General features: G+C 45.3%; 1 protein-coding gene across 1 annotated transcript; it reads right to left on the bottom strand.

Annotated features, from left to right (window-relative positions):
* Positions 1-2,741: 2,741 nt before the first annotated feature.
* BSX (brain specific homeobox) lies at positions 2,742-12,809 on the bottom strand. The gene is made up of 3 exons (XM_026709178.2): positions 12,557-12,809; positions 6,079-6,275; positions 2,742-3,005 (listed from the first exon to the last, which is right to left on the bottom strand). The coding sequence occupies exons 1-3, from the start codon at positions 12,807-12,809 to the stop codon at positions 2,742-2,744; spliced, it is 714 nt and encodes a 237-aa protein (XP_026564963.1).
* Positions 12,810-25,881: the final 13,072 nt, after the last annotated feature.

The raw sequence follows: 25,881 nt of genomic DNA, 5'->3' as shown, positions 1-25,881 counted from the left end.
AGCCTGGTGCCTCAATCACTACATCTGACTGGCTCTCAGGTTTACGTTCATTCCAGGAATCGATGCCTTAAAGCACCATACATTCTTGCTCCAAAGCCCAAAGCACTTCTTCCAATAAATTTTTAAAGCATGCGCCAACTTTAGAGTGTAGGGACCTGAACTGAAGGCGTAATACAGTTTAATTCAGTGTTTTTTTCCTCGCTAGAAATAGTCTGCAAGTTAGCTAATCATAACCGATCAGTTGGCAAGGTCATCAGATTTGTAACTGGCTGCATCCTCATCTCTTCCATCCACAAGGTGGGAGGAGGAAGAGGGAGGAGGAGGAGGGAGAAGAAGAGGAGGAGGGGGGAAGAAGGGGAAGAGAAGAAGAGGAGGAAGAAGAAGAAGAAAAGGAGAAGAGGGAGGAGGAGGAGGAGGGGAAGAAGGGGAAGAGAAGAGGAAGAAGAAAAGACAAAGAGGAGGAGGAGGAGGGGAAGAGAAGAAGAGGAAGAAGAAGAAAAGGAGAAGAAGAGGGGAAGAAGGGGAAGAGGAGGAGGTGGAGGAAGAAGAAAAGGAGAAGAAAAGTAGAAGAGGAGGGGAAGAGAAGAAGAGGCGGAAGAAGAAGAAAGGGAGAAGAAGAGGAGGAGGAGGGGAAGAAGGGGAAGAGAAGAGGAAGAAGAGGAGGAGGAGGGGAAGAGAAGAAGAGGAAGAAGAAGAAAAGGGGAAGAAGGGGAAGAGAAGAGGAGGTGGAGGAAGAAGAAAAGAGGAGGAGGAGGAAAAGAAGAAGAGGAGGAGGAGAAAGAAAGAGAAAAAAGGAAGAAAATTCTAACACTTGAGCTCACCATATTCTCTAGAATCAATATTTTGTCAATATAATCAGAAGCACGAGTAAGAGCATTGGGAGAGATCATTTCAATCCATACCTAGCGATCCAGTCCTCACCTTGTACCAAGGCAGAAGCTGCTCCACCATAGATAGGGACAAGCCATACTTGGCTGGATTCAAAACGTCACTTTCGCCCTTCAACCCAAATCACAGCAGCCGTGAGGTTTACGCGCCCAAAGCGCACCACCCACCCGGCCCTTCCCAAACCAAATCACATCAGGCCAAGTCCACTGACCCCTTGCAAATTTAGGACCCGTTTTTAAAAAGACGAGATCAGGATAATCCAGATGAACGTGCCTCATTTTGGGGGGTTGGGGGGGCGGATTTAGCGAGTAGACGATCCTGTTGGACTAGCGGGACTGATTTCTTTAAAAAATCAAGCTGCCGGGTTTGGAGAAGGACGGCCACCCGCTTCCCCTTCCCCTACTTTGGTACACGGGATTCACCCCTCCAGCCAAGGCGCCATCCACCTGCGGCCGGTTTTTCTGGAAGGACTCCAGCCCAACCTGTCCCGCTTTAAACCGACGGGGCTTCCTCTCCAAAACCCCCCCAAAAAACAACCCCAAAACGGGCATAGACGTCCAACAGCAACCAGTTCCAGTTTTTAAGCGCCGGGAGATTTCGCGCTTGCCGTTTTCCTACCACCGATTCCCTTTGGGTTCCCTTCAAAAAGGCGTTTGACACACTTTGAATTGGACACACACACACACACACACACACACACACAGAGAGAGAGAGAGAGAGAGAGAGAGAGAGAGAGAGAGAGAGAGAGACCCAACACCGATTGATCCCGGTAAATTGAGGTTTCAAATGATCAGTTCTCCTCTTGAATTCTTCTTCCACGGGTTTTTTTATTTTATTTCGCCTCGGGTCAAATTCAAGACCGGCTTTTTCCCTCAGCTCCGTTTTGGTGATGGGGTGTTTCTTTCCCCCCCCCCCCCCGATCCCGTTCTCACGATCTTCCTCCCGATGACAAAACTTTCCTTCGGCTTCAAAAGGTGATTTGTGAACCGACCGAAGGACTGTCGATTCCTCCAGCGCGGTTCGTGAGAATTAGCCCCCCGCCTGATTTGTAAAAAGAAACCCACCCACCCCAAACCAGGAACAAATTTCGACCCGCGTTTAAACCCCTTTTAAACACCCACCCTGCCCGTTCAAAAGAAACGGGGTTCCGCGAGCGCTTGAATCACCCAGCCTCGACCACTCTCCCCTTCTTGTGTTTCTTTTTTCCAACACGTATCTTAAGGAGGCTTTCGGGAAAGAGTATATCTGTATTTGGGGGATTAAAAACGCGCAGAATCAGGTCACCCGCGTTGGTTCCGACGACCCTCTGACTCGAAACGACCTGGCAACTTTCGCGCGAGTTGGGGAGGTGGGGAAACCACCCGGTATGTTTCCTCACCTGTCCTGGCTTTGCACGCGTCCTAGGAGAAAAATAACCGTGTGACCTTTCCCAGCCCCGTTCACAAAACCCAGCCCAAACCCAAAGTGGCGATGCGGGTTGTTGTTGATTTTTTCCAGTCTTTGCAGTTTCTTACTGGGACGTTGCGGGGGTGGAAGAGGGGAGATAGAAGGAACGGCGCGGCTAAAACCTCGGATCTTTCTGAACCTCAGCCCGCATTTCCCCACACCCCGCTCCCCACCCCGAATCCCGTTCACACGACACGTTTTCCTGGCCTCGAGGAGGGATTGGGCGGGACATGCTGACAAAGCAACCTCCCTCGCCCTGAGAAGGGAAGATGAAGAGGAGGGAGCCCCGATCCCGCTGGGACCCCCGAAGTCTCTTTCGGAGCGGCCGCTCGCTCGCCTTCCCTCTCGGCCTGGGCCACCGGCTCCGGTTCCGACGTTCGGCGCGCCCCCGCCGCCCCCCCAGCGCCCTAAATGAGGTGCTGAGGCCCGCAGAGGTCCCCACCCTCGATGATGTCCACCTCGTCTTCGGGCTCCTCCGGCAGGAAGGCCGGCGCGGGGCCGCTTGGACGGGCCTCGGAGATCGAAGCGACGCTAGCTTGGCCCGGTGGGTCCAACTCCGGATCTCCGGGCGTCAGGTCCGCCCCTTCGGGCCCGGCCGCTTTGGCGTCGTCCTGGCTCTTCCGTAGCTGCTTTTTGTGTTTCATCCGCCGGTTCTGGAACCAGGTCTTCACCTGCGGGGGGAGGGAGGGCGAGGGAGAAGCCAGTCGGGAAACCTGCGGCTTCCCCCATTGCAGCTAGAAGCTAAGACTTTTTTTTATTTTGATTTTGCCAACTCAATTTTGCCATCCCTCTGCTAAACAACGAATTCCCCCAACACTGTCCAACTATTTACAAAGTCTATTAACCTTCTTGTCACTCTTTCACACCCCTCCCCTCCCACTTGGGACTGGATGACTGTAACTTTGTCGCTTGTATCCTAACGATTTTTATTGACTGTTTCCTAGTATGATTTGATCGCTTATTGTACCCTACGACTATTATTAAGTGTTGTACCTGATGATTCTTGACTCTTGAGGAATGTATCTTTTCCTTTTATGTACACTGAGAGCATTTGCACCAAGACAAATTCCTTGTGTGTCCAATTACACTTGGCTAATAAAGAATTCTATTCTATTCTATTCTATTCTATTCTATTCTATTCTATTCTATTCTATTCTATTCTATTCTACTCTACCCTACCCTACCCTACTCTACTCTATTCTATTCTGTTCTGTTCTGTTCTGTTCTGTTCTGTTCTATTCTATTCTACTCTACATTCCAATATCCTATCCTGTCCTGTCCTGTCCTGTCCTGTCCTACCCTACCCTACTCTACTCTAACTCTACATTCCAATATCCTATCCTATCCTGTCCTGTCCTGTCCTGTTCTATTCTATTGTACTTTACTCTACTCTACTTTATTCTATTCTACTCTACTCTACATTCCAATATCCTACCCTGTCCTGTCCGTCCATCCTATCCTATCCTATCCTATCCTATCCTATCCTATCCTATCCTATCCTATCCTATCCTATCCTATCCTATCCTATCCTATCCTATTCTTTTGTAGGTTTGTGGTCCAGTTGAAGTATTAGCGTTGTGTGAACTCACCTGAAGACACCAGAATAATGGGCAGAATAATTTGTTTTTTTTTTAAAAAAAAATCTTTCTTGGGCCGGAGCGGAGGTGGGAGTCTTATTTAAGATCGTCTTATTTTTTTCCGGTCAGTACAAAATGAGACCATCCAGATGTTATTGGACTGTAATTCCCATCATCCCCAGCCGGCCAAACCACCACACCACCCCCCTCCCCCATCCCCGGTCCTGGTATTGGAGGCCGCAATCTCTAAGAGGGTGTAGCCCTGCCTTCCTCTGTCAGAGAGCCCCCCCGCTTTCCTCCCCAACAAACAAGCTGGTTGGCCTAACACACAAACACACAAACACACACCATGCGGCCACGTTTACATGCATTCGTGCAAGCGCCTTCCCAGAGGTTTGCAAACTTCGATTTGGGAGGCAGGAGCTTGGGAAGGCCAGGACTTCCATTCGGGTCACTGGAGAAGAAGGGAAGTTTGTTCTATCCTGAACTCAGCAGGGGCCTTATGAAATTTTACACTCGGGAAACTGAGGGAGAGAGGGGGGGAGGGAGAGGGAGGGGGGAGAGAGATTCGCTTGCTGAATTCAAGGCCAGGTTGGCTCTGCTCTCCTTCCTCTCAGACTTAACTCAGTAAGAAGGAGCTGCAGAAAACCTGTTTCACACGCGTTCTCTCTCTCTCTCTCTCTCTCAGATTTTCTTTCCATAGGGGTTTCATTTCTCAGATCTGATGCCGTTTTTCTCGGAAGTAAATCCGGAGGAGTTTTGCTGGTGGGCCTTAAATATCTTCTGCAGCCTTCCTCCCCTTCCTCTTCCTCCTCCTCCTCCTCCACCACCACCACCCCATGGATGGAAGAGGTGAGGGTGCAGCCCGAAAATTCACCGATTTACTTCTGAGCAAACGCGCGCTAAAACTTCGATATTCCCAAGGTGTTTCCCTCACCGCCCCAAGAGGCAATTGGATTTTCTTTGGGTTTTTCTTGGAATAAGTTTCTCTTCTCATCCAGGAAGCTGAAGGGAACCGAAGGAGCTTCTTGCACAAGAAGCAAAACGTCCTCAAAGAAAAACAAAGAAAGGCCAGTTGTCTCTTGGGGAAAACACACACACACACACACACACACACCTTTGGGACAACCAGGACCTGGAAGGCTGAGAATCTCCATTTTCGTTGCTTTGCCCGATCCCAGTAGGATCCCTCCCCATCCTCTCCTTTTCATATTTTCTCTCTTTCTTTCTCATTCTCTCTCTCATTTTCTCTCTCTTTCTCAGACTTCCCAGCAATGGGGACGGTTGACCAGTGGAACAGCTCGCCACTGGAGGTTGTGGGTGTATCAGTCACTGCAAGGTTTCTAAGAAGAGACTGGACAGCCACTTGTCTGAAATAGTATAGGATCTCCTGCTTGAGCAGGGGCTCGACTGGAAGACCTCCAGGGTCCCTTCCAACTCTATTCTGATTCTGATTCATGACAACAGACCTTTATATTAAAATCAATCTATCTATCTATCTATCTATCTATCTATCTATCTATCTATCTATCTATCTTGGAAGGGAGATCCAGTCTTTTCTGAATTTTGCCCAAAACTTGAATGAATCCTTATTTATTGTTCATTCCCATATTTGCTTTGATCTTCGCCCTTCCCTTTGGGACCTCAGTTCCAGTCACCTCTGCAGAGAAGGGATCCGTAGCCAGTCAGTAGGAACTTGGCATTATACAGGGGTTCGCCCAAGAGTGACGTCTGCTTTGGGGTCCCTGCCTGATGCTAAGAAAGAGCCGGGGGGGTGAGTGGGGGGATTCGGGCCGCCTCCCTGCGAACAATGATTGTTTGCAAGCCGCCTGGAATCGCTTAATGCTCGGACGGGGCGGCATGAAACACTTTAATAAATGAAACAATTAATCAGCGGAACGGTTTGTGGGTGCTTCATCACTGGAGGCTTTTAAGAAGAGACTGGACAGCTATTCGAAATGGTATAGGCTCTCCTGCTTTAGCAGAGGGCTGGACCAGAAGACCTTTAAAGGTCCCTTCCAGCACTATTCTGATGAAAAATAAAATGAATCAGTCAACAAGAAAGGCTGTTTTGTCGCGTCCCGTCTCCCCCACGGACTTGGCAAGGTGTGTGTGTGTGTGTGTGTGTGTCTGGGGGTGGGGGGGGGAAGGAATTCTCGGCCCTTACCTGCGTCTCGGAGAGGCTGAGCGCCGTGGCCAACTCGACGCGCTCCGGCGTGGACAGATAGCGCTGGATCTCGAAGCGCTTCTCCAAGCCCGAGAGTTGCGAGTCGGAGAAAACGGTGCGCGCCTTCCGGCGGCGGCAGTGCTTGCCCGGCAGCTCCGCGTGCGGGTGAGGCTGGAAGAGAGCCGGCATGGGCATCCCTACGGGAACAAGAGAAGCACCTGGTCGGAAAGGGGAGGAGGAGGAGGAGGAGGGAGACGCTGGAGCCATTCCCTCCCCATCCCCCCACCCCACACCCGGTCTACACCCAGGATTGTTTTAAAAGAGGGGAATCCAAGTTCTGGAGTCCCGAACCGGCTTCCCCCGGGCCAACCACGGGCTACCCCTTCCCCCAAGTGAGGTAGACTACCTCTGGCTTTGGCAGCTCCATCGGAAACGCCTCTGCCCTTTTCCCTCCGCGCTCTCTTAAGGCCCAAGTTGGGTCGGGTTCAGGTTGGGAATTCCCATCCAGCCAGGGCTCGCTCGCTCGCTCGCTCTCTCTCGCTCTCTCTCTCTCTCTCTCTCTCACACACACACACACACACACACACACACACGGGCAAAGCAGTGTCCTGGGACCCCTACGATAATTACAGGAATAAAAATGTCCATGATTGATAAAACGAAACATATATTTGCATTAGTATTAATTTTTTAAAAATGAAGTACAATGGAAGAATTCTGTCGCTGTGTTTATATGACACAAGGCGCATTGAAGGGTTAGCATACTCAGGTTAGTAGTTAGTTTACTTTATTGTCATTGCACCTCGTACAACGAAATCAAACACCATCTTCAGTGTACATTATGACTATGAAAATAAACACAAACACACAAACTTCACGCTCCACACATTGAATTGAAAACCCCTGGTATTGCATCAATATGGCACTATACAGTAGAATTCAACAGAGCTACTGCCCTGGGATAGAAGCTGTTTTTCAGCCTATTTGTCCTTGTTTTTATTATTATTCTGTACCATCTGCCAGATGGTAATAGTTCAAAAATAATAATAATAATAATAATAATAATAATAATAATAATAATAATAATAATAATAGTAAGGGTGCCCAGGATGAGATGGATCATTGAGAATGTTTTGAACTTTCTTAAGGCAGCGGGAGCTATAAAGCTCTTCCAAAGAGGGGAGAGGGCAACCCATGATCCTCTGGGCAATGACCTTAACCCTCTGGAGCACTTTCCTATCTGCCACTGTACAATTGGCAAACCATACAGAGGTGCAGTAAGTTAAGATATTCTCTATGGTGCAGCGGTAGATACTCTCTATGGTGCAAGGTCACCAGCACTTTTTCATTCTGTTGTTGTTTCCTGAGAAGCCTCAGATAGTATAATCTCTGCTGGCCCTTTTGACCAGTCCTGCAATGTGGGCACCCCCAGGTCAGGTCCTCTTTGATGGCAACACCCAGAAACTTAAATCTGGCCACTTGTTCTACTCGGTCTCCATGGATAAGCAAGGGCTGGATGTCTGATCTATTCTTTCTATAGTCCGCTATAAACTCTCACTGGTGTTGAAGACCAAGTTATTGTTATTCGTTTGGCGCTCCTACGCTCGTGGGGTCCACGGGCAAGTGCCCATCAGGCCAACCTGCATCCAGCCAACCCCATCTCTGCATTCCGGAGGGCTGGATGTGGAACTCGTAAAAACAAAAAGAATAGAGAGGTTGATCCGTGGAAAGCGGGAGGTCTCCCCTCCGCCCCGCCCCGGATAAAAGACGGCAGGGCCAGAGGTGTGTTCACTCTACCCGCGAAACTACAAAGGACATTTTGTCTTCGTGTCTTGTGCCAAGGCAGCCCGGGGCTCTCTTTGAATTCATTCAGCGGGTCGAGGAAGGAAGAGAAAGTTGAGCTGACTTATGGAAGCCAGAGGCAACTTATGGACAAGGCGCCACAAAAGAGGCGTTGAAAAATTAAGGTAGAAAATCGGCGTCGCCCCCCACGAGCCAGCAGCTCGCCGACACGCATAAAACACGCGCAGTTTTGCGTACTCACGACCCTGCAATCATTTGGGGAGCTCCCCCATCCCTCCCACCCTCCGACACTCTTTTAGAATTATTATTTTTTTCCGGACAGTTTAAAAATTTAGGCGCAGCCAGAGAATTCCTGCCTCGCGAGGCCACGCGAAGCGCCTTTCTCTCAAATGCTACTCGAAGGAGGACGCGCCTTTTCGGCCCATTGGACCTCCCCCAGGGGCTGCTGTTTGCACCCCACCCCACCCCCATTTGCTGGGGATGATGGGCATTCTAGTCCTACCACATTTGGGGAGTGCCACGTGGAATCAGAGCTATTTTACGCCCTGGGTTCTTGTTTCTCTATTTTCGCCTGGAGACGCGGGCAGTTGCTTCCTTGGTTCGGGTTGTTATAATTATTTCTGTGAAATGGGCCGAGTTACTTTCTTTTCCCCACTCTCTCTCCCGAAGACTCCCAGCAACCTTTCCTCATCTCCGTGGCTTCTGTTTTTGCCTCCAGCAGCCTGAGCTACGGACTAACCCCACGGCGGACTTGCACAAGCCAAGGAAAGTGCGCCTACTCGGAGGCCGTGATTTACCGGCTGGCCCCGACCCTCCCCGAGCCGGGTCTGTTGTAGTCACGCGACCATTGGTGATTGGTGTCCTTTTCAACTACCTTCTTTACAACAACCCTGCAGAGGCGGCCCCAGAGGCCTTCCCCTCCACCAGGCAGCCCTAACGCTGTGGCAGCGCGCTGCGGGATCCAAAGCCTCTCCACTTACCCGGACCGCCTGAATTCAGAGAGAAGTGCAGCCCCCGAAACAGACTGAGGGAGTCCAGTCTCCAGAAACTTTTCGGAGGAACCAATCGAGACTTCTAACGCCCCGGGGAGACGGATGATGAAGATTATGATGATGGTGGTGATGGTGGTGGTTATTATTGTTATTGTTATTATCACAGTCAGCCAGATGTTCAGATTGGGTTTGGCATTTTTTGTCTACCTATCAAGTCCTGGGATAGGCAAATCTGGATGTTTGTTGGTGTTACAGATGTCGCAGCAGGATGGAAGCTGTTCCAAGCAAAGCTGCCTTCTGCAATTGACGGATGGCAAATGTGTCAATGCCAATGATGGTGTTCAAGTGGTGCTCCAGTTGTTTTGGGACTGCTCCCAAGGAGCTTATTACTAATATATTGATTATTATATTTAATAGAATATTATTATTATTATTAGTCTCACTTTTATTCATGAAACATGAAACATAAAACATGAAACATGAAACACTGTTATTATTATTGCTGTTGTTATTGTTATTGATATTATTATTGTTGTTGTTGTTGTTATTGTTATTGTTATCATCATCATTAAGCTTTTTGTTCCTTTCCGGAAGGAAAGCGCTCTAGTAAAGTTGCGTGTTTGTGGATCCACGCCCTGTAGAAGCGTGCTTCTTGCTCGCCGATCCCGTCTTGAAGAGGATCGTCCTGGAAACTACAGAGCGTGGTTTGGCGCCCAGTCCCAAAAAGAGGGCCGGAACTTTGTTGAAGACCCCCTCCCCAACTATTGGGGGGAAAAGAAGAAAGAACTGCCAATTTACCTACATGCGTGTCCCGGGCTATGTGGGGACGCCACTGCCCGCGGCTTGACTTCTGACCCACTGATTCCTATCTGAGAAATCCTGCCTTTTGCACCTTCAAAGGGCAATTTTGTTTTTACGCCCATGTAAGTGTTATATATAGGATCGCAACTACTGGCTTGCCAGGGGAAAATCCCCTCTCCGCGCTCTTACTTTTTTGCTCCTCGATTCTTCCTGATCATTTGAACGGGTTTTGGGGAAGGGGCACTGGAGCAAGTCCCTGGTTCTTGGGCTGGCTCCAGGAAAACGGGCTCAATCCCGCCGTTTGAGGTGGGTGGGATGCCTTTGCATTGCTTAGGTTTGTGACTCCTCTATCTTGGAATAAAACTAATGGAAAGCGGGGTAAGTAAACCCAGGGCAACCGATTTTTCATTCTGAAGTGGTGAAACTCTAAATCCCAGCATGCCAGAATAATTTGGGGGTGTTCTTTCTATGTTTATTTTCCCCTCCCCGAATTATCGATAAGTGATATTTTTAAAAAAATCAAAGATATTCACAAATAATCGAGGGGGTCCTTGGTGCTCTCTGAGCCTGCTTGTTTTCTTACAGACGTTTCATTACCCAAACCAGGTAACATCATCAGTGTTAATAGAATGGAATAGAAATACCTTTATTGTCACTGCATTCCACAAATACAATGGAATTTGAAAGCTACTCCAGCACAGTGCCCCAACCACGACATCACAATCATACTATAGAGTATTTAAAAATTACAACAAGAACAAGAACAAGAACAAGAAGAACAAGAACAACAAAATAATAATAATAATAATAATAATAATAATAATAATAATAATAATAATAAATCACAAATGCATTGTTTGATTCAAGACCATTACTGCCTTGGAAAAGAAACTGTTTCTCAGTCTATTAGTCCTCTTTTTAAGACACCTATAACGCCTCCCTGATGGTAACAATTCAATATATGAATGTCCGGGATGAGAATGGTCTGTGGAGATTTTTAGTGCTCTAGAGAGGAGTCTGGTCTTCGCAATCTCTTCCAAAGAAGAAAGAGAGCAACCAATGATTTTTGTGCTGTGTTTATAACTCTCTGTAGCATTTTCTTATCCACTGCAGAGCATCCAGCATACCACACTGTTACACAGTATGCCAAAACGCTCTCAATGGTAGACCGGTAAAAAGTAACCAGCAACTTCTCGCCCAAACCACAGTTTTTCAGCAACCTCAGAAAGTGCAGGCGCTGTTGGGCCTTCTTTTCAGTGGCCCTATTGTGGACCGGCCAAGTAAGGTTGTCGGAAATATGAGTTCCTAGAAATTTAAAACTATGAACTCTTTCCACACAGTCTCCATTGATATACAGTGGGAGAGGCTCTGCTTTGCATCTTCTGAAGTCTATAATCAATTCTTTGGTCTTTTTGATGTTCAGGGTGAGGTTATGACTCTTGCACCACAAGACCAGTCTGAGAACCTCTGACCTATAGGCCCTCTCGTCTCCTCCTGATATGCCTGTGGAGATTCTCAGTCATCCAGGTCATGGTTGTCCCAACGATGCTTTTTCAACAGGCAACTGGACCAATTTTGCCTCTTGAAAAAAAAAAATAAAGCATCTTTGGGATGAAAAAAAAAGCATCAGTGCTAGTGAAATAATTCCATGGAGTTACATGAATTTTACTCCCAAGTAAAGAAGCACACTATAGATGCTGACCGTCTTGGGCTAGAAAATCTTGCACCTTCTCGAGAATTATCCCCGCTGACCTCCCTAAAACAGATGTTTGTGCTGCTAAATGTGTGCTTATCCCTGTTTCTTTTACAGTATCTTTTTCCTCCCTTTCCTTTCTTCTTCTTTTCTTTTTTTGGGGGTGTGTGTGGGAAGAGTCGAGGCGGCAGATTGATACAGTTGCAGCATATAAACCCACAGCTCTTCCAAGATCAGGATTTTGTCAAAGCAAATAAAAAGTAATGGTTTGGTCGCCTCCCAAATTAACAGCCTTTTCCTGATTCCCTCTCAAGAGATCCGAAGCTGTATTCATCACCTATTATGGGGAAAATTGGGGAAATCCAGTATTTTATGGGATATAATGTAAGGTTAAAAATGATTATACTTCATAGAAGTCCTTCCTTCCTTCCTTCCTTCCTTCCTTCCTTCCTTCCTTCCTTCCTTCCTTCCTTCCTTCCTTCGGAACTCTGTAAAACTAACTTCCTGATGCTTAAATGGAAATGAACAAAAAATATACCTTCCCTGATGGCAGGAAAGGGACTAAGTATAAAGCAAACGCAACTAACTTGCTTGTTAATTTAAGAATAGCAGAATTAAGGATTCTTTTGAAAGTTACATGTGCCCGAAAATGTCCAGGAAGGATGACTGCGTTTAAGGATACCCTGGAAATACCACCAAGGAGCGGTGGAAGCAACGGAATTGACCCCTTAAAGATACACAATTGCTGTTTATTTTCGAAAGAGAGACCTCGAAACGGGACTCTGAATTTCCACCCGTGGCGGATGGAGCGGGAGGCAAGCTGTTAACTGGAGAGGGCAGCTCGCTTACCTGGATCACAACCCTGGGCAGGTTGCAGACTCGGATCTCCCCTGGTAACCTCTCCTCTGCCCAAGAGCCTGCTGTGTGCACAGCGCAGCCACGGGCGTGCAAGCTGAGCGATTTCAGACATCAACATGGTTCCCTTTCCGAGGCCCTACACCTTTCTTTGCTTGCTTGTTCCCCCAAAGGGTCCGTTTTACCCACCCACCCCCAACTGCCTTGGTTGACTTGCCCTGACCTTGGCTGGCTGCCAGGGAACCCCAGCTTCTGTCTCTTCCCCCAAACTCCTAAGCTGAAGACCCTTCTCCCCATTGCCCCATTCACCCTGGAAGGAAAGAGAGAGGCTTACCCGAAGTGGTCAAGAAATAGGGGTGATGGTGGTCGGGTTTGTGGAGCGGATGATGCGGGTGAGGTGCCAAAATGGCCGGGGGCGGCATCAGCGAGTATCCATAGTCCAGCAGAGGCACCCGTGAGGCCAGGGCTCCGTGGAAAGGCTCGGGCCCTCCATCTCGCATGGGTTTGGGCTTATGGAGCAGGATGTCCTCGATGAAGAAGGAGGTCGGCCTGGGGGCCACGGCCGGCGAGGTGAAGTTTAGGTTCATCTCGTCTCTTTCCACCCGACTCTGCTCGTGGGGACGGATCGGGGCGCCCAACTGTCCTCGGAGCTTGAGGAAGGGGCGATCCAACCTTCTCCTCTGCCGCCCTGTGGAGGAGCCGGGCGAGAAGCGCGCCGCGATCTTCAAGATCTTTTGGAGGCGAGGGGCGGGCGTGTGGGGGGGGGGAGAGACATGTGCCTTTGAGGGCCGCTTCGAGAGGGGCATCTCCAACCAGCCAATGGCGAATTAGCAGGGCGGAGGGAAGGACGGCTTGGGCATCGAGTCGCCCACCTGAATGGCAAGTGACGGGGCTGCTCTCCGTGGTGCTGAAAGCAAGTGTCAGCGGCGGGAGCTGGAAGCGGCAGAGAGAAGTGGGCGGGTGGCTTGGGGGTGACTAGGGGGCAGGTTCGACGTCCCTCCCTCCCTCCCCTCTCACTTCTTCTCTTCTCTACAGGTAAGCTCACTGGCAAAGACAAGAAGCTTGCAACTCAATGGGGCAAAACCGCCTTGCTATTTGGGTACCTGTAAACCAGAAGAGAAACAATCCTATGTTCAAGAGCTCAACGATGGCTGCAGGTGCTGAGCTTAACAAGGTGAAGTAAGCTTTTTGGGTGGTCCATTGGATGAGGGGAAGCCAGTTAGCTTGGCTAGCTTTTAGTTCATCGGATTGCATGAGCCCCACAAATGGATCCATCCGGTAACCAATTTAAGCCTGTCCCCGGTGCAAAAGTTCACCGTTCCTGTTTGCAGGTGTGAAGGACCACAATGTGTGGGCTAATTGCAAAGTTGCAGTTAGGACTAAGTTATCATTTCGGAAGATGGGCCACTCACCCTGAAAACCTGCCCAGGGACAATTCAACACCTCTTTGCCTGTATTCATTTGGCTCAACTATAAATCATGGTTTCCAAACAATTAGAAGAAAGGTATATTGAAACACAAGAAAGAAGATTGCAAATATTCTCTTTTGCAGAGAATACCATGCCGGAGTGGGGTTTTGATACTAAAGTGATTGTGTTTTACACCAGTTTTCTCCAAGTTGGCACCCCAAAGATATTTTAGGACTGACTTTCATCCCGATAGGTGAAATTCCAGAGCTGCATATCCAGCACACTTGGAGGGTACTAAGTTAGGAAAGATTCCCAAGAAGATATCCCAAATCTCATTAAAAACCTCAAAGCTACTTTAAAAAAAAATATTATCCCCGAAAGTCTGATTTTTTGCAAGGTTTGTGAGCTCCCACTTCCAAGTTAACCCCCAAAATGGGATTTTAAAAAGCCAAACAAACCAACCCACATAACTTTTTGCTATGAAAATGATCCACCAAAAATAATGCGGTACTTTCTTTCAAATTTATTTTAATACACCCTAATATTGAATTGGAGAAATGCATAGTCAATTATAGGACAGGCACTGACGTCTGATGCCCATTGATTTCACCGGGTCAACATTAAACATGGCTAATCCATGATTTCGCTTTTCATTTTATTTACATTCACTCCTTTAAAATCTTATGATTCACCCTTTCTTATTTTCTCTCTTCTCTCTCCCTCCCCACCACTCTCTTGTTTCTCTGGTTTTTTTTTACCCCCTTCTAATCTGTAATACTCATTTCCCCAGAGTCAATTTGCTAAAATTAGGGTGATACTCCACATCACAGCCGAGATAATTTCAGCTCGCATCTTGGAAAATTGCTCTAATTATTGATGTTAAATTCAGGGAAATTAAAAGAAGGCACTTCTCCTTCATCTCCCAATTTTAAGCTCTAATTTGTCAAAATCGAGTTGTCATCACAATTCCAGTCAGGGGCTGTTAATAGTCAAAATGTTTTAATAGAGCCAGAATTCTCGCAACCCATGCTATTAGATAATTAGGAGAGATGTTAGAAAGACAAGTGGTAATCCTTGGGCACATGGACAGCAGTTCCATCTAATCCAGCAGGTAGAACAAATTAATTACCAGAATCAATTAGGATGAAAAGTGCAGTTCTCCAGGAACTGTAAACCATGCCTTCCATATGTATGAGCTGGTAAATGGTAAATAAATGGCAAAACCCTGGAAATAATAGAAACGGCAATCATGATAGTTTAATGAACAGGCAACTTGGAGAGCATGACTTAATGTTACTCCAAGTCCCTCATGCTCGTCTGTGGGATAATGGAAAAGGCTGCAGCCTGCCCACTGCAGTGTTCCAGGCACTGCTTCATTGTTCTGTCTTATTGGATTATTAAAGCAGCTCATTGTCATGAAACTATTATTTAAAACAAAACCGTGAGCTTGGTCGAACTTACAAACGAGAGTCCTTTGTGGTAGCAGCCTGTGGTTCCTTTTGCAGAATTGATGTGGGTTTAATGATCTCCTGGGCTCCCAACCTCCAGTGATGGCACTGAGCTGGTGAGGCCATCTTTCCACAATGGTGACATTTGCACTGGAGTAAATCTGATGTTTGATGCACGGATAAAACAGCGAAACAAATCATGTTTTAGGTTACAGGGAACAAAGCTATGACGGCTTTCCTCAAACTGGCACCTTTGGGGTTAACTTGCAATATTCTAAGCTAAGATGTTAGTTTGGATGACTGGAAGTTCAGACAGAAGGAACCAGATCAGGGAAGTCTGCTGTGATGGATTAGTTGTGCTGCCATTAGAGTGCAGCCACTAACTTTTCCATGAACCAACTCTATTCATTCAGGACTTCTGTTGGGAAGGACAAAGAAAAGAGGACCTTCTGCGGAACTTGGGTCTAAATGGAATCCATACCAGGGGGCAACAGCTGGTGGACCTTGGCTGGGGTTAGAAGCTAAGTTGGGTTAAGTCTGACTAGGGCTGGAATGGAAGACCTTTGGAGAACTTCAATATTATGACCTAGGTTTGTCTTCTAAGGAGGAGGAAGTAAAGCAAGAAGTTGATGATAGTCCTAGAAGGGTTGGTTCCAACAGCGTTGAACCCAGTCTCTTCACTCTGCCTAAGGAAGAGCCATCAAGCACGCAAGACTCTCTGCCTGCACCAGGGAGATAGATGCAGGCTGGCAAGAAAGTTGACTCCCATGAGTCACAGGCCTCAGTTGTGCTTATTTATTGTGCTTATAATAAGCTGGCTTATTTCTTGGCTTCCCTATTGAACAGAAAATGATGAAGACAACTTGCAGACTTGTGCTGAGTTGACCATTCTTTGAACCTCACCATGCCTCTTACCTTCTTCCTTGGTTTTGTGTGGCCCACCAGCGGCCAGCAGAACTGGCAGCAGATTTGAACAGTGAGGAGGTTGGGGACATGAGCCAGTCCTGGAGTCTGGGGAAGGCACTGATGAGGGCTCTGTGTTGGAGGCAGAGATGGGGCCAGGGCCGTCTGACAGTTATCAGCCTTTGGAGTCGGAGGGCAGAAGAACAGCTGGAGCCTGTTCCCAGTGTGCACATGCACAGAGTTTCCAGAAGAAGGGAACAGCTATGGAACAAGGATTGACTTGGGAGTAAAGCCACAGGTGGACAGTGACTGGTCCCTCCCATAGCGAATAAAAGTGGAGCGAAAGGGGAGCGGGGTTTGCAAGAGATCAGGTCAATTCATTAAGGTGAAGCTCTCTTTGTGACTTCTTGCCAAGTATTGTCTGCCACAGAGTGGTGTTTGAAACATATCGGCCTGGCAGTTCTCCAAGCCTGATAAAGATCTGTAATAGTGAAATATCTTGAAAGACTGTTGGCCGGAACTTTGCTGGAGAGGAATTCAGTAAACTAAATAAAAGAGGTTTATCGTGCTATTGGGGAAGCCTAGCTCAGAACAGGTTCTGCCATTTGCTTATTGGATTCCTGACTTTGACCCATGCCAAGCCATGACTCTGTTCGAGTCTCCATTAGCTATAGATTAAAAAGGACCCTGATGGTGAAAATTCTGCCTGAGTTGGCATATTTCTGGACTACATACAGCAGGCATCCGGCTCACTATTTTGCCAGCCTAAAAAAATCCAGGGCTGTAGATGATTGGGAAATTGAACAAATAGAAGAAGACAATGTCGTTCAACTTCCAAAAACTCTATGGCTACACTCAGAACAAAGTCAGGGTTGATTTGATGGTGTCTTTGGGTTCAATTGGACTTTGAGGACGTCACGATTTCAATTCCTGGTACCATTCTGGCTTGTTCCTTAGTTTTCCAGTGCCGAGTATCTAGCTGACATTGTTGGCCAATGAATAGCAAATTGTCCAACGCTAACCTTGTTTAGGTCATAAGGCACGTTTTTTTTTGTAGAACGTGCATGCTGAAGGAGAATATACAGCATGCTGTTGAGATGCGGCAGCTTTCTCAGTGGGGAATTTTTAGCTGCAATTAGCAGGTCACAGTTAGTGATATATATGAGCCCTAAAACATATAATTTAGAAAATGTAGCTATAACTGGACATCATTATCACTAATGGCTAGGCATCACGACTCATTCACCCCTCTTTTATCTGCCTCTTTATCTTCCCCTGCTCTTATTCTATCATTCTTCCTCTGGTTTAATAGTTGTTAGTTACACTAAATGATACGTAAGCATTTGAAGAGATGACTAGCTTTTTTCAAACCACAAGCTAAAATAAATAAATATGGGCATAGATTTCTTCTTTACAAAAGGTTCTTTTGGATCCTTATGTGCAAAGAGGATTTAGATAGGTATCTTGGGGGGGGAAATCCCTTATTTATTGATGATTCATTGATCCATTTATCATATTCATGCAGCCATATACAGGTACATCTTGCAATGAAGCAAAATTTCTCTTCCTTGGAAAAATGTGTCCTTGTCTTCTTTTAGGCTTGGGATTTGAGGCTTCAAAAAGCCGAGGGGGTTAAAAAGTTTTCTCCTTAAAACAAACGGGGAAAGCAAATGGATTAATTAATTGTGAGGAAACAGGCTTTAAAAAAGCGACTTATTAATGCAGCCAGTTTAGGGAGTAAATGAAGCTATAAGCAGATCGCTTCACCTTGTCATCTCGTGCAATTGCTTCCTTGGGCAGGACATGACTTTTCTTTAGCCATAGGAGAGATTTCTTTTTCAAAGAACATGGAAAGGTTAAAGAAACCCTACAGCAAGGAGGAGGAAGAGTAGAGAGAGAGAGGAAGGGAGAGAGAGAGGAAGAGAGAAAGAGGAATAGAAAGGGAGGGAGGGAGAGAGGGAGACGAAGAGGAAGAGAGGAAAAGAGAGAGAGAGAGAGAGCAAAACAAGTATTAATGTTAAAAGAGACAAGGAAAAAGGCACAAAGCTCACTTTAATACCACAAAAATGGGAAGGGCAGAAAGAGAGGAAGGAAAAAGCTACGTCTGGTGTTGAAGGAAATAGCGATAGCACTTGGACTTATACATCGCTTCACAATGCTTTACAGCCTTATCTAAGTAGAGTCAGCCTCTTGCCCGAACAATCTGGGTCCTCATTTTACTGACCTTGAAAGGATGAAAGGCTCAGTCATCCTTGGGCCAGTCAGGATTGAACTGCCAAACTGCTGGCAGCAGAGGTAGCCTGCAGTACTGCATTCTAACCACTGTGCCACCGTAAACTGAACACAGCAAGAGGAGTTGATGTAAACGCACAACCTTATCTGTAGACAGTTTGTTACCAACCCGGTTCGCTTCTGTGGCCGACCCTAATAGCCATGTTCACACAACACACCAGCTCATGATAAACAAAGCCAAGGTTCATTAAATTAATCCATTTTAGCTTATTGGCTAGTGGGAAAGTGACGAGGGTGAAGGAGGAGATGAAGAGAAGCTGCCATTGAAGGTTGGACATCATAGGATATGACAGGTTCCTGAGAAAGGTTGACTTCAGAAGCTCCAAAGGATTATTGGAAGGATCCATGGTCCAATTAAAATCTGTCTTCATGTAGTCACATATTGATTATTTGGATGCAGTAAGGCATGGATCCTCGATAATTCATTCCATGAAGTTGGATACTAACCCCTTCTGTGCACTGACATGCTCACTCACTCTTCGTTTCTAGATCTATCTGGAGGACATCATATAATCCTTTCTTGTGGATTCCTAGTAGATCTAGCTACCTAAATGCATGCCAGTTCCTAAGTGCCTAAATTTTGATCGTGCGACTGTGGGGAATGCTGCAATGGTTGTAGGTATGAGGACCAGTCATAAAACACTTTTTCCAATGCTGCTATAACTTCAGGCAATAGCAATGGCACTTAGACTTATGTACTGCTTCATAGTGCTTTCCAGTCCTCTCTAACTGGTTTACAGACTCAGCATATTTGCCCTCAACCATCTGGGTGCTTATTTTACTGACCTTGAAAGGATGGAAGGCTGAGTCAACCTTGAGCTAATCAGGATTGAACTCTTGGCTGTGGACAGAGTTAACCACAGTACTCTGTACCCACAATACTGCATTCTAACCGTTGTGTCAACATGGCCCTTCCTTCCTTCCTTCCTTCCTTCCTTCCTTCCTTCCTTCCTTCCTTCCTTCCTTCCTTCCTTCCTTCCTTCCTTCCTTCCTTCCTTCCTCTTTCTCTCTTCCTTCTTCAGCACTTGGCAATAGCACTTAGATTTATATACCGCTTCCTAGTGCTTTCCAGTCCTCTCTAAGTGGTTTACAGACTCAGCGTATTTGCCCCCAACCATCTGGGCCCTCATTTTACCAACCTCGAAAGGATGGAAGGCTGAGTTGACCTTGAGCTTATCAGGATCGAACTCCTGTCTATGGACAGAGTTAGTCTGCAATGATGCATTCTAACCACTGTGTCATCATGGCTCTTCCATCCTTCCTTCCTTCCTTCCTTCCTTCCTTCCTTCCTTCCTTCCTTCCTTCCTTCCTTCCTTCCTTCCTTCCTCCCTCCCTCCCTCCCTCCCTCCCTCCCTCCCTTCCCACTTAGCAAGAGCACTTATATACTGCTTTACAGTGCTTTACAGCCCTCTCTAAGCAGTTTACAGAGTCAGCATATTTCCCCCAACATTTTGGGGTCCTCATTTTACCAATCCTGGAAGGATGGAAGGCTGAGTCAACCTTTTGAGAATCGAACTACTGGCAATCAGCAGAATTAGCCTGCAGTACTGCATTCTAACCACTGAGCCACCACAAGGGTCACTTGACTAAACAAATGGTTGTAAGTCAAGAGAAGGATTTTGGCATTACCTTTAGGGCATATCTAGTGATTCAGTTGCTTCTTCATTTCTGCATTTTCCTTCCGAGCCATTTGCACTTTAACTATATGAAACATCAAATGGTCTCCGCAAAGAGGGAGCTGTAATAAATCAATGCACTCAAGATCTTCAAATGCTTTTTAAACGAGAGGAAGAAATTGAATTATCCTCCTTTCTCGCATGATGAAGGAAATATAGGCACAGCGAGAGTTCAAGTGGTTTGACTGACTTCTCTGAGAACCAAGTGCTTGTTGGTCAGCTCAAGTTTCTAGTGTCTGGTTAGAACTCAGAAATGGGCCAATATTTCCTGTATCAAGAGAGACCCCAATACTTTTTTAAAGACACACCCAGCTTTATAGGTCCCAGGTGAATTCAGATTTGGAATGCATGTTCAAGGTTGGTTTTTCCAGAATCCTGGCCAGTCTTCACATGTGGTGTAACACACACACAAGAAACCGGGTATCCTTGTTGCTTTGAATGTACACAGAGCTTCTGCAGTGGAAACAAATTCCTTGGGTGGAGACAAATTCCTTGGCTGTCTAATCGCATTATTCTATTCTATTCTATTCTATTCTATTCTATTCTATTCTATTCTATTCTATTCTATTCTATTCTATTCTATTCTATTCTATTCTATTCCATTCCACTCCACTCCACTCCACTCCACTCCACTCCACTCCACACTATTGTTCTACCCTCCCTTCCTCTATTCTATTCTATTCTATTCTATTCTGTTCTGTTCTGTTCTGTTCTGTTCTGTTCTATTCTATTCTATTCTATTCTATTCTATTCTATTCTATTCTATTCTATTCTATTCTATTCTATTCTATTCTATTCTATACCATTCCATTCCATTCCATTCCATTCCATTCCATTCCATATTCCTATTCTACTCTATTCTATGCTTCTACTCTACTCTACCCTACTCTATTCTATTCTACATTCCAATTCTACTCTATTCTATGTTTCTACCCTACCCTACCTATTCTATTCTATCCAACCCAACCCAACCCAACCCAATACAACCCTACTCTACTCTTTATTACTCTACACTACTCTATGTCAGCTGACAATCCATTCGGCCTTTGCCATCTCAACCTACAGGAGGAAAGCTGGACAGGTGCATACAGAAGTATCATCTGCAGAGAAAATAAACCAAACGTATTCTTCCTTATGCATTTGATTGGGAACTGATTTTCAGGGCTGGGGAAAGGGCAAGAATTCTTCATTCAGCCCATGATATGAACTACCCATTTCCCTAGAAGTCAAATATACAAAGAATCGGGACCATGCTAAGTTACAGTTGAGAACGTTTGTTGTGCCTGACTAGACACAAGAATATGGGCAACTAAAGTTCAACACTCAATTAGCACCAGATAACGGAATAAGTAACAGAGTTGGAAGTCTTCTCGTCCAAACCTGTTCTCAGGCAGGAAACCCCTAAGCCATTTCCAAGAAACCCTACACTTCTACCATGATAAGGGTCAATGGATTCAAGAGAGTTAGGCCATTTGTGGGAACATATCGACTCTAGATTAATGGCTTATTTAACGCTGCAAAATTAGTCGTAGAGTCACCCAATAACCTCAATCCACTTTCTGCCTGCCCTACTATGAAACTGCTTTGCTATCAGTTTGATCCAGGCAGTGCTACACCTAGGCATCAACACTAATCACTTGTCTTATGCCATTTCCCAAAATGAAATCAAGCTTTCTTCCAGGATCAAAGGGAAACAAGCTTTTTTTTTATTTATCACCTCAACTTTCCTGTACCTTGGAGATTCAGCGAGAAGGATGGGTCATGTCTGAGAAAGATCTGAGTAGCACACATTTACACACCACGTTGTTGTTTTTTTTACTTTAATATTTTTTTAAAAAAGTTTGCTGCCATTCCCTTTTAATGGGAATGGCTCCTTCACCATTTCAGCTTTCTCATATGTGGGCACTCACTCTAAAACATATCATCCAGAAGTGGATGATATGTTTTAGAGTCAGTAAGAAGGATTTCCACATCAGGACAAAGGAAACCCAGCCACTGCTTTTAAACTGGAGATTACATTTGGCAAATGCTGTTTTTGTCCATTTCTAAAAAAAAGAGGGGGGCCTTCACACATGGAGGCTTATTTTCCTTGACATTTGAAAAGGAACAGCCTCTGATCTTCACCGACAATGCTTCAAAATACTCCAGAAGTTAAATTGATATGTTGCTCGCTCAACAAATAATATGATTGCTGTGTTATTCAGAGCCTTCCTTGTAATAGGGGCGCTGTAGAAACTTCGGCTTTTCCTGAGATGTTTGTAGGTGATGGACAAGATAAATGGAAATACCAGAAACCTGGAATAAAAGCTCCGGGAACAGAGACACCGACAGCAAATGAGAATCTGGAAATGTTAGCCCACATAATTTCTCCCGCTTTCCCACTCTAGGTTTATTCTGCTGTTTATTTGGGTGTTCTTTGTCAACTGATTTCTGTTTCAAACATCTTGAACAGAATAAAAGCAATGTGTATTTAAAGAAAAAGAAAAATAGGAGAAGAGGAGTGAATAAAAAAGAAGAAGAAAGCAGAAACCGAGAAAAAAAAATGAAAATAGGATTAAAGAACTGGCTTCCAAAATTCTTTACTCCAGTTATAAATTCATTTAGTAATGCTCTCTCTAAGGCTACATCATAGTTCCCTACATTCTGTAAGACACTCTTTTTAATAATTAATCCCAGAAATCACAAATTTGTTTTTTTCCCCTTTATGGTAAAAAGTCCATAAAAGGTTTCCAGCCAATCTGTCTCTTGGATTGACAATGATGGTTAAAGCAGCAACAGAAGTCAAGACAGTTTAAACCAGGATAGCTGGCTAGGGATTTCTGGGAATTGAAGTCCACTCTTCTTATAGTGGCCAAGTTTGAAGGATAGCAGTTTTAATTTGTATAAAAAGCGAGCTTTTTCTGCCAAACAACAGGACTAGAGTAGACTTTGAATGCACTGTTTAATTTTTCATAATCTAAGGTAGGCCGGTATAGCCTTTGAGCTGCAGGCAAAATCAAACCATCCTTGATGTTAAATTATATCATCTTTTCTCAGTCTGAACACCTCCCCAAATAACTGTTTGGATTACAAACAAATAGAAGGACCAAATACCCATTCAGTCCTTATCCCCTATCTTTTCAAATAATTGTTTATCCTTGTCAATAACACACCACATTTGTTTAGCTTCGTGTACATTAACAAACATTATTCCTCACCATAATGAGTATTTTTGTTTTTGGAGAGCATTTTGCTGGACGGCATTCATAAAAGAATATTAAATGCTACAGAGGCTAGCCAATATATTCCCCCCACCCCTGGCACACACACAATTTACTTCTAATCCAAACACAACTGAAAAAAGGAGGAGGAAAAACACCTCGGCGGAGACAGGCCTTGTTTTGGGCAAACCACACAACGTTCAGAATAAAAACTTTCCCACTTAAATACTTGAACGAAAGCAATCGAGACACTAATTTATCATTTGCAACCACATGATTTAAGTAGGAGCGGGCTTAATTTCCTTCTCGGTCCCTTCATATTGCATGGCAGCCCACATTAGATTTCTGCGGCTCCCAATCACTTAAAGGTGCTTCCATTTTTCTTGCTGATGAAATAATTGAAATTCTTCTCACTGCCTGCACTTTCGGTGGGCGCGTGCAGATTTTTGGTGCAAGGACAAACAACCGTCTTCCACTCAACGCACGCGTGGCTCCCGCTTTCGGTGCCCCCTGCTTTCTCTCTCTTTCCATTTCCACTTCGCAAAGGAGGTTTCTTTGGGGCTTAATCTTAAAAGCAGCTAAGCTTTCATTTATCGGTGGCCTATCAAACGGTTCCCTTCGCCATCCGCCTATTTGCTGGATAATATAGCTCTCATTAAATGATTGTTTGGAGGAATTAAGACAACCCGCCTCGCCTAATTTAGCCAGCAGGATGGAGAAGTGGGTGGGTGGGTGAGTGGTACGTAGTGCTGTAGAAAAGGCAGAGAGAGAGTGAAAAAAAAGAGAGAGAGAGAAAAAAACCTCTGGTTTAGGAGCTATTTTCTTCCACCTAATCTATCCATTAAGCCTTGATTGTTTTTATTTGTTTTGTATTTCAATATTTCTTCCAATTAGGTTAACAACTTTCTAATCACGCTTCCCGGGGACCGACTCTGGGCAAAACGAACAAATGCTTCAGAGTCATTGAAAACCGAGCATCAATATTTACTCCCTGCCCGTAATGGACCACATGATTCAAGTGCATCTTTTATGGCGTTTACCGTGGCCTTCAGCATCTTTCCCCGAGATGTTTCTTCGGTTCACCTGCCCTCTCTCCCTCCACCCCACTGCCTTCCACTTTTTATATTTATTTTATTTTATTTATTTACATCCAACTTGGGGGCACTTTAGGATAGGTTGTTTTTCCACCCTGCTGAACCAGACGGCTTTTGAATAATAGAAAAAAAATGGAGGTTCTAAGGCAGCGGCCATCTTTGTGTAACACGGTGACACTTGGTGACTTAGGTTGGATACTGTCTGTCCTTCAAGGTTTGGGCAGGATGTAGCCTCCTCAGAAATTATTGGAACTCCTGTTGAGATGGGCTATGTGAATTCCTTCCTTCTTTTCTTTCTTCCTTCCTTCTTTCCTTCCTTCCTTCCTTTCCCTTCATTTCCTTCCTTTCTTCCCCTCCATCCTTCCTCCCTCCCTCCCTTCCCTTCCTTTCTTCCTCCCTCTCTTCCTTTTGTTCTTCCTTTCTTCCCTTCTTCCTTCCTTTCCCTGTTTTCCTTCCTTCTTCCCTCTCTCCCTCCTTTCCTTCCTTCCATCCATCCTTTCTTCCGTTCTTCCTTCCTTTCCCTTCCTTTTCCTTTCTTCCTTCTTCCCTCTCCCCCCTTTCCTTTTTCTTCCATCCTTCCTTCCTTCCTTCTCTCTCTTTCTCCTTCTCTTCTTTCCTTCCATTCTTCCTTTCTTCCTTTCCTTTCCTTTTCTTTCCTTCCTTCCATCCATCCTTCCTCCCCCCTTCCCTTCCTTTCTTCCTCCCTCTCTTCCTTTTGTTCTTCCTTTCTTCCCTTCTTCCTTCCTTTCCTGTTTTCCTTCCTTCTTCCCTCTCTCCCTCCCTCCCTCCCTTCCTTCCTTCCTTCCTTCCTTCCTTCCTTCCTTCCTTCCTTCCCTCTCTTTCTCCTTCTCTTCTTTCCTTCCATTCTTCCTTCCTTCCTTTCCTTTTTCCTTCCTTCCATCCACCCTTCCTTCCTTTCTTCCCTTCCTTTCTCCCTCTCTTCCTTCTTCCATTCTGCTTTCCTTTCCTGTCCTTTCCTCCCTCATCAACTCCCAGAATCCCCAGAAATAGATATCTCATTGGTTTTAGCCTTAGGAGATAAATCAAAAGTTTTTAAGTCAGAGGCCAGAAAATATGGGGGAAGCAAATTCATCTCCTCTTGGTGTGGCATTGAATTCCCCCCAGTTAGAAGCTAGACGATTTTCTCATTTTTGCTCTAACCCACAAAACACATGAACTCTCCATCTCTTTGGTTTATGGACGATACTATCAATTTAGTTATAAATGCGTTACGAATCAGTAAATTAAAAATAGGCCATTGTGGGTTTTTTTCATTCTGAAGCCTCAATTTGACTATTTTACCATTATTATCTTTGACAATAATGATGTAAGAAACTTGGCACTAAATTATATCTGAGACTTAAGAGTAATCGAGTTTGGAAGTCTCATAAAACCAAAGTCACTCCTTTGATTTCTGCAAGGTTATATTATAATTCTGTTTATATGTTTATGCTATGATAAGCTTCCGTTTTCAATCTTATTACCACTTTGGAGGTCTGTAGCTTGTTGAGTGTGGTGCATGAAGAAGTAGAGAGATAAGGTATTATTTTTTCTTAATGACTAAACTTAAATATGAGTAGGAAGGAAAGAATAACAATATTTTAAAATATTTAACTACACTCTGTAGGTAACTTAAC

Source organism: Pseudonaja textilis, chromosome 9 (assembly GCF_049901715.1).
Source record: "Pseudonaja textilis isolate UNSWEBS1 chromosome 9, rPseTex1.2, whole genome shotgun sequence".
Taxonomy (NCBI): domain Eukaryota; kingdom Metazoa; phylum Chordata; class Lepidosauria; order Squamata; family Elapidae; genus Pseudonaja; species Pseudonaja textilis.
The sequence above is the reverse complement of the archived record's forward strand: the minus strand, read 5'-3'. Positions and strand labels throughout refer to the sequence as shown.